This window comes from Erythrolamprus reginae, chromosome 2 (assembly GCF_031021105.1).
Source record: "Erythrolamprus reginae isolate rEryReg1 chromosome 2, rEryReg1.hap1, whole genome shotgun sequence".
Lineage (NCBI taxonomy): Eukaryota > Metazoa > Chordata > Lepidosauria > Squamata > Dipsadidae > Erythrolamprus > Erythrolamprus reginae.
This window is the reverse complement of record NC_091951.1, coordinates 3,421,152-3,430,538: the sequence shown is the minus strand read 5'-3', so window position 1 is coordinate 3,430,538 and position 9,387 is coordinate 3,421,152. Positions and strand designations below refer to the sequence as shown.

At 47.4% G+C, this 9,387-nt stretch overlaps 1 protein-coding gene across 1 annotated transcript in view; it reads right to left on the bottom strand.

The window, feature by feature from the left end:
- LOC139158520 (zinc finger protein 708-like) overlaps positions 1-8,840 on the bottom strand; it is a 13,004-nt gene extending 4,164 nt beyond the window's left edge. Inside the window, 5 exon segments of the mRNA XM_070735842.1 lie at positions 413-435; positions 881-1,010; positions 5,054-5,146; positions 6,064-6,184; positions 8,695-8,840. Of these exon segments, the coding sequence (XP_070591943.1) occupies positions 413-435; positions 881-1,010; positions 5,054-5,146; positions 6,064-6,184; positions 8,695-8,840 (513 nt within the window).
- Between the last annotated feature and the right edge of the window lie 547 nt (positions 8,841-9,387).

Sequence of the window (9,387 nt, the reverse complement as noted above, 5' to 3'; positions counted from 1 at the left end):
GGACAGAAGGAAAAGGGGGGACGTGATCGAAACATTTAAATATGTTAAAGGGTTAAATAAGGTCCAGGAGGGAAGTGTTTTTAAAAGGAAAGTGAACACAAGAACAAGGGGACACAATCTGAAGTTAGTTGGGGGAAAGATCAAAAGCAACATGAGAAAATATTATTTTACTGAAAGAGTAGTAGATCCTTGGAACAAACTTCCAGCAGACGTGGTAGATAAATCCACAGTAACTGAATTTAAACATGCCTGGGATAAACATATATCCATCCTAAGATAAAATACAGAAAATAGTATAAGGGCAGACTAGATGGACCAGGAGGTCTTTTTCTGCCGTCAGACTTCTATGTTTCTATGTTTCTAAATTCTTCAATTCTCCCACCCGGGAGACAATATATGATTCAACTCCTACCCTCAAAACGCCGCTACAGAGCACTGCATACCAAGACAACTAGACACAAAAAAAGTTTTTTCCTGAACGCCATCACTCTGCTAAACAAATAATTCCCTCAACACTGTCAAACTATTTACTAAGTCTGTACTACAATTACTATTAGTTTTTTCTCATCATTCCTTCATTCATTTCCTCCAGTTATAACTGAATGAGTGTAACTTGTTGCTTGATTTTTATTAATGTTTCCGCATTGCTTATTTGACCCCTACGACAATAACTGTGTTGTACCTCATGATTCCTGACAAATGTATAATTTATTTTATGTACAGTGAGAGCATATGCACCAAAGATAAATTCATTGTGTGTCCAATCAGACGGCCAATAAAGAATTCTGTTCTATTCTATTCTGATTTGTGGTTTTAAAATAAAAGACTAACTATAATCTGTCTTCTTGAACTCTCTGATTGGGGATTAGAAAACTCTTACCGAGAGAGACCACGTTCCTATGGTTTTCCAGCATGACTTCCGAATGCAGCGCTTTCTGGTCAGGATCCAGCTGAGACCATTCCTCCTCGGAGAAAGACACAGCCACCTCCTCGAAGGACACAAGACCCTCCTGAACACGGAAAAAAAGAACAGAACGGGAGGATTCACAAGATCTGTTCATCTTCATCAATGATTTAGACAAGAGGATAGAATTATTTATTGGATTTGTATGCCGTCCCTCTCCGTAGACTCGGTACGGCTAACAACAGTAATAAAAAACATCATATAAATCCAATATTAAAACAACTAAAAAACCCTTATTGTAAAACCAAACATCCCTACAAACAAACATAACATGCATAAATTGTAAAGGCCTATAGGGAAAGAATAATTCAATTCCCCCATGCCTGACGGCAGAGGTGGGTTTTAAGGAGCTTACGAAAGGCAAGGAGGGTGGGGGCAATTCTAATCTCCGGGGGGAGTTGGTTCCAGAGGGCCGGGGCCGCCACAGAGAAGGCTTTTCCCCTGGGCCCCGCCAAACGACATTGTTCTGTTGACGGGACTCGGAGAAGGCCCACTCTGTGGGACCTAACCGGTCACTGGGATTCATGCGACAGAAGGCGGTCTCGTAGATACCCTGGTCCAATGCCATGAAGGGCTTTATAGGTGATAACCAACACTTTGAATTGTGCCCGGAAACTGATCGGCAACCAATGCAGACTGCGGAGTGTTGGTGTTACATGGGCATATTTAGGGAAGCCCATGATAGCTCTCGCAGCTGCATTCTGCACGATCTGAAGTTTCCGAAAACTCTTCAAAGGTAGCCCCATGTAGAGAGCGTTACAGTAGTCGAGCCTCGAGGTGATGAGGGCATGAGTGACTGTGAGCAGTGACTCCCAGTCCAAGTAGGGCCGCAACTGGTGCACCAGGCGAACCTGGGCAATCGCCCCCCTCGCCACACCCGAAAGATGTTTCTCTAATGTGAGCTGTGGATTGAGGAGGACGCCCAAGTTGCGGACCCTCTCTGAGGGGGTCAATAATTCCCCCCCAGGGTGATGGATGGACAGATGGAATTGTCCTTGGGAGGCAAAACCCACAGCCACTCCGTCTTGTCTGGATTGAGTTTGAGTCTGTTGACACCCATCCAGACCCCAACAGCCTCCAGGCACCGGCACATCACTTCCGCTGGGAACTCAACAAATTTGCAGACAAGACCAAATTGACAGGAATAACAAAACTCCGGAAGGTAAGCTCAATATATACAGTGTTCCCTCGATTTTCACGGGGGATGCATTCTGAGACCGCCCGTGAAAATCGAATTTCCACTATGAACAGTACCACCAGCCTTCCCTTAACACTTTAAACCCCTAAATTAAAATGTCCCATTCTCTTAGCAACCATTTAGATTATTACTCACCATGTTTATTTATTAAAGTTTATTAAAAAAACATTTTATTAAAGGCGGACAAAAGTTTGGCGATGACATATGACGTCCTCAGGCAGGAAAAACCGTGGTATAGGGGGAAAAAACCCGCGAAGTATTTTTTAATTAATATTTTTGAAAACCTATGGTATAGACTTTTTGCGAAGTTCGGACCTGCGAAAATCGAGGGAACACTGCCCCATCTAACAAAATGAAACCAACCCTGAGAAAAGTAAGGTTCTACATTTAGGAAAGGAAAGCCTTCGGAGAGGCACGGCATACAAATCTAAATAAACGCTGGCATGGAATAGGTCAGTGTTTTTCAACCAGTGTGCTGCAGCACACTAGTGTGCCGTGAGACATGGTCAGGTGTGCCGCGAAGCTCAGAGAGAGAAAGAAAAGAGAGAGAGAGAGAAAGAAAGAGAGAGAAAGAGCAAGAGAGGAAGAGAACAAGAGAGAGAGAGAGAACAAGAGAAAGAAAGCAAGAGGGAGAGAGAGAGAGAAAGAAAACAAGAGAGAGAGAGAGAGAAAGAGAACAAGAGAGAGAAAGCAAGAGAGAGAGAACAAGAGAAAGAAAGCAAGAGAGAGAAAGAAAGCAATAGAGAGAGAGAAAGAGAGGGAGGGAAGGAGAGAGAGAGAAAGACATAGAGGGAGGTAGGGAGAGAGAGAAAAAGAGCAAAAAAGAGAGGAAGGAAGGAAGAAAGAAAGAAAGAGGGATGGAGAGAGAAAGAAGGAAGGGAGAGAGAAATAGAGCAAAAGGGAGGAAGAGAGAGAATTATTTTGTTCAAACTTTTTTTAGCCCCCACCCTCCCCCCGCTCAATGTGCCCCAGGGTTTCGTAAATGTAAAAAATGTGCCGTGGCTCAAAAAAGGTTGAAAATCACTGGAATAGGGGATACCTGGCTCAACAGTAGTAAGTGCATAATAGGGGTCTTGGAGTCCTAGTGGACAACCACTTAAACAAGAGTCAGCAGTAGGCGAGAGCTGCCAACCAAACATACACACAAACATACCATGCATAACTTGTAATGGCCCAGGGAGAAGGGCTATCTCAACTCCCCCATGCCTGACGGTATAAATGAGTCTTCAGTAGTTTAAGAAAGACAGGGAGGGTGGGGGCAGTTCTAATCTCCGGGGGAAGTTGGTTCCAGAGGGCCGGGGCCGCCACAGAGAAGGCTCTTCCCCTGGGGCCCGCCAAACGACATTGTTTAGTCAACGGGACCCGGAGAAGGCCAACTCTGTGGGACCTTATCGGCCGCTGGGATTCGTGCGGTAGCAGGCGGTTCCGGAGGTAATCTGGTCCATTGCCATGTAGGGCTTTAAAGGTCATGACCAACACTTTGAATTATGACCGGAAACTGATCGACAGCCAATGCAAGCCACGGAGTGTTGAAGAAACGTGGGCGAATCTTGGAAGCCCCACGATGGCTCTTGCGGCTGTGTTTTGCACGATCTGAAGTTTCTGAACATTTTTCAAAGGTAGCCCCATGTAGAGAGCGTTGCAGTAATCGAACCTCGAGGTGATGAGGGCATGAGTGACTGTGAGCAATGACTCCCTGTCCAAATAAGGCCGCAACTAGTGCACCAGGTGAACCTGGGCAAACGCCCTCCTCGCCACAGCCGAAAGATGATGTTCCAATGTCAGCTGTGGATTGAGGAGGACGCCCAAGTTGCAAACCCTCTCTGAGGGGGTCAGTAGTTCCCCCGCCAGGGTAATGGAAGGACAGATGGAATTGTCCTTGGGAGGTAAGACCCACAGCCACTCCGTCTTGTCTGGGTTGAGTTTGAGTTTGTTGACACCCATCCAGGCCCCAACAGCCTCCAGGCATCGGCACATCACTTCCACTGCTTCGTTGACTGGACATGGGGTGGAGATGTATAACTGGGTATTAGTGGACTGGAGGCTAAAACATATAAAGAATGGTTGCTGGAATTGGATATTTCTAGTTTCATGAAAAGAAGGACTAGCGGGTGACATGATAGCAGTGTTCCAAGAAACAATGGTTGGAAACTATTCAAGGAGAGAAGCAACCTACAAGTAAGAGAAATTTCCTGACAGTGAGAACAATTAACTAGTAGAAAGACTTGCCTCCAGAAATTGTTCCTTCAACACTGGAAATTGGACACAGCAGAACAAAATAACCAGAGGAAGCACACCCACTTCATTTCCCGAAGAGAGAACAGAAATCTAATATCTTTTCCCTTTCTTACTTGATTTGAAGGTTCAACCGCTGTTTGATCTCCGTCATAAAAATCAAAAAGCGTCATTCTTTGTTTTTCTGTAAGGAATAATAATTTCAAAATGCATAATTAACAAAATGGGAGGAATTATTCTATAGAAGAGAGCGAAGGTAACACAGATGGTCGATTGGAGGATCTTCCATTACCTCCTGAGGTGTCCCGACTTGGATCTTCCCAAGGGATCCTTCTCAAAAATAGCTCCTGGTGAGGGTTTGAAAGGTTCTTCTTTCCATCAGGATCTCTGATCTCTACAGTAGAGCACTCCAAATAGGAGGAAGGGAAAAAGAAGCAGAATTAATTTACATCACTTGATATAAAGTGGGTTCTTATATTCGGAACCCAACCTCAGAGCCTCCAATATCCATCTGTGAGGTTGAGTAAAGAAGCAATGGAACAATGGACTATAAGAATTGGTGAATTGTCACATGAATGTCAGAGATGTTTGGGAAGGAGGGGTGAGGTGTTGAAACACACTCTCTATTTCCTTGTGAGCTCCCTAAAGTGTCTCACCTGCAACTGGACCTGCTCTTTCTGCTCCTCCGCCTGGCTCAGGAGGAGGCCTTCAGCCAGGGCCACCGCCTGGGAGCTGGTCTCTGCTCCACACTCCCGCACCCAGCCCTCCATCTCTGGGGGCAGAAGGGACAGGAGATGCTCCAGAACCACCAGGTCCAGCATCTGGGCTTTGGTGTGCTTCTCTGGCCTCAGCCATCGCCTGCACAAGTCATGGAGTCGGCTGCAAAGTCCTCGGGGACCCTCAGCCTCCCGGTATTGGAGGAAGTTACAGGGCTGAACTTCAGAAGGGCCTTTTCCGTCTCTCTCCTTTGCAAAAGGTGGCATCTCCATCCTTTCTCTGTCCCCCAGAGCAACTCCAAAGGGGTCCAAGGTCTATTGTGGGTCTCCAGATACCTTTTCCTTCACAGGAACCATTTCTGGGAACACAGGACGGATCCCTGCAAGTGATTCCGCTCTCCCCCCACCCCTGGAGAAATTTTGCCTTGCAAAGACCACAAATGGCTTCAGATTTCTGTACATGAGATGGAAAGAAAGAACAAACGCCAAGAATTAGAAAACAGAATTCAACATTCACCCAACCTGCCCAGAGCCCCAAATGGGTCATCCCAACCCAGGGCCAAGGTCCCAACCCCCACCCCCCCGGCAGCAGGGCGGGGAAGGAGGCAATTGGAGAGGCCGCCCCGCAGGGACAGGATCAGGTCCCCTGGGAGCCTGGTGCGAATCCTGCCTCCTCCTCTTCCGGCTTCTCTCCTCTCCTGCTGGGCCTCCGCAAGGCCAACCCCCCCTCCCCCCCCACTCGGGCTCTTCCCCCCGCCGCCTTCCCTGTATCCCCGCTTCCCCCTGCAGGGAGAGGGCCGCTGGGGAGCATGAGACACCCTCCCTCACCCGAGGCCCGTCTGGATGTCCCCCTGCCAGACTCTTCCGCAGACCCTCAACCTCCTCCGGAGCGCCAGGGGTTAAGGAGAGCGCGTGCCACATTCCAGAGAGGGAAAGCTCAGTGGCGTCACTTCCGTCTCAGCCTCCGCTGCAAAGCCGGTTGTGACGTTCTCCCTCCGGTGGAGTTTCCGTCCCTTGACAGAGCGCGCCCCCTGGTGGGTGTAGATCAAAGTGCCAGGATGGTAGAAAGGGCTGAGGAAAAGGAACGAGCCTGGGAGGGAGGAGGGGGCTTGGGAGGAGGGGGAAGAAAAGCCCCTTTCAGTGGCTCCTGGTCAAACAAAGGCTTCGATGTCATTGAGGACCTGTATACTGTATAGAGTCAAAAAGAGGGCTGTGAAAATATTGACTGTTTCAACCCCGACCCTCAAAACGTCGCTACAGAGCCCTGCACACCAAGACAACGAGACACAAGGACAGAGAGAATCGGGGCGCTGGGGAGCATTAGAAACCCCCCCCCTCACCCGAGGCCCGTCTGGATGTCCTCCTGCCAGACTCTTCCGCAGACTCTCAACCTCTTCCGGAGCCCCAGGGGTTAAGGAGAGCGAGTGCCGCGTTCTAGAGAGGGGAAGCTCAGTGACGTCACTTCCGCATCAGCCTCCTCTAGAAAGTCAGTTGACATTTCGCCTTCCATCTGAACTCCCTTCCCTTGTCAGAGGGAGGCCCGGGTGGGTTTGGATCAAAGTGGTAGGGTGGTAGAAAGGGCGGGAAAAGGGAGCGCATGGGAGGGGGAAAGGACGGGGATGATGGTTTTAGGAGTAAGGAAAAGAAAGGCCCCTCCCAATGGTTCCCTGTCAGACAAAGGACTTCGACGTCTGTGCTTCTTTCCTTACTTTTATATTAACCCAAATGCGTTGAAGGGGTTTTTGTTCTTTCTTCTATTAAATTTACTTACCTGTTTGGTTATTTTATATATATAGTGCAAGTCTGCTTTTTTATTTATTTATAGAAGGGGAGAGGAGAGAAGAGAAAGCTTTGGGGCATCCCTGAGATATCGGAAGATGCTATTATTATTATTATTATTATTATTATTATTATTATAAATAACGATAGGGTTTTATATGTTTTTTAATATTACATTTGTTCCACTACTATATTGTTTTTATTACTGTTGTGAGCCGCCCCGAGTCTTCGGAGAGGGGCGGCATACAAATTTAATAATAATGATTAATAATAATAAAGCATAAATAATAAATAATGAAGCATAACACACCAGACATCCTGATTGTGGAGAAAAAGAAAGTATGGATCATCGACATCGCAATCCCAGGGGACAGCAGAATTGAGGAGAAGCAGCTAGAGAAATTAGTGAAATACGAAGGTCTAAAAATCGAGCTGCAACGACTCTGGCATAAGCCCGTGAAAGTGGTCCCAGTGGTACTTGGCACGCTGGGTGCAGTGCCAAAGGATCACAGCGGATATTTGAAAACCATCGGAATTGACAAAATCTCCATCTGTCAATTGCAAAAGGCCACTTTACTGGGATCGGCACACATAATTCACCGCTACATCACGCAGTCCTAGGTGCTTGGGAAGCGCCCAACTGGTGATGAAATACGAAATCCAGCATAGTGATCTCATTTGCTGTGTTGTACTGACATAATAATAATATAAAAATAATAATTATTATTATCATTATTATTTATTAGATTTGTATGCCGCCCCTCTCCGTAGACTCGAGAGACATGTCCCTCCTGGTCCTTCTTTTCATTAGACTAGAACAGTGGTTTCCCAACCATGGCCTTTGAACTGTTGAAATCTCTATTCACTAAAGAGCCCATGTTACGGCATCCAGACCTGTCCAGACCATTTGTAGTGCAAGCGGATGTCAGTGAAGTGGCAGTGGGTGCGATGCTATTACAGGTGAATGAGGAAGGGACCCTCCAACTGTGTACATGGACATCAAAAAAGGTAAATGACACTGAATGCAACTGGCCCACTTGGGAGAAGGAAGTGGGTTTGGTGCAGTTCGGGGGCTCTGTTGACATGGCGGCAACCCTTTGAGGTCTAGGCAGATCATGAAAACTTAGAGGCTCTTCAGTCACTGTTGTGGTTAGCTCTGGCCCAGCTCCTGCCCCAAGGACTGTGGATGTGGGGGAGACATCCACATGCTGCAGGCCTGTTTTGCCCCCGGTGGAATCTGCTGATGAAGGCTCCTCTGACCAAGAAGACATGAGTGACAGTGAGGAGAGTGTGGCAGACAGCTCAGAAGGAGATCAATTATCTAGCTCCTCCTTGGATTCAGAACAAGAGTTAATGATACAGCCACGCACGCGGAGAGCGATGCATAGGCAACAACGGAGAGATTATTATCAAAGAAAAGGAGGCCACCTGTGGTTGGGTGGGGCTGTGGTCATTAGTGAGGCTGCTATAAATAGCAGCCTGTGGGTTTGGCCATTGTGGAGGATTATCTGATCGTTGTGTTTCGTGACTGCTTTACTGACTTTGACTTTTTGTGTGCTGATTTTCCCCCGCTTTGAAACTAAACCAGAGCAAAGTGTGTTTCACTTTGTGAAAGAAGGACTGTGAATTGCCTCACAGCTGCAAGCTAAGTATCACAGAACTGATAATGGACTTGTACAAATTACCAGTTTGTTTGGAGACGAGTGCTCTTTGCTATACCAAAAGAGGGCTTGGTTTAAGTGAATTTTCATGATAAAGAACATTGTTTTGAATTTTCAAACGTGTGTGCCTGAAATTTGTACCTGTGAATTTTTGGGAGGATTCTGCCAGAGAGCTCGACAGAACAGTCACCAGGTAAGCTGTCCCCGAAACAAGCGTGGTGGGCACCGTATTTCCGGAGGTCCAGTTTCAATTCGAAATATTTTCCAGGGGGAAGAAATGCTTGCATTGTCCCAAAAATCTCAATATGAGAGTGGCAGAGAGGTAATAGTCCAGGTGATGATTCCTGCAAGGTTTATCCAATCAACCCCAGACATGTCCACTGTGGCTACTTCCTTGAGCAGTTTACGAGGACATACCGCTTCCTATATGGGAAGCCCTCGCTAACGATCTGTGGTTCCAAGAGAATCAAACATGGCTTACACAGAGGGAGGGCTTTTCTTGGAAAGGGTTCAAGCAGTATGCGCCCAGTACTGTGTGGTTGACTGTACTATGGAAGTGTCATGATGTCCATCCAGCTGGTCATTTCAGATTTTAAAAACATCTACATTTGGTAAACATGGTATCCCGAATATCTCCGGGACCGCCTTCTGCCGCACGAATCCCAGAGACGGGTTAGGTCCCACAGAGTTGGCCTTCTCCGGGTCCCACCGACTAAGCAATGTCGTTTGGCGGGACCCAGGAGAAGAGCCTTCTCTGTGGTGGCCCCGGCCCTCTGGAACCAGCTCCCCCCCAGAGATCAGAGTTGCCCCCCCTCCTAGCCTTTCGCAAACTCC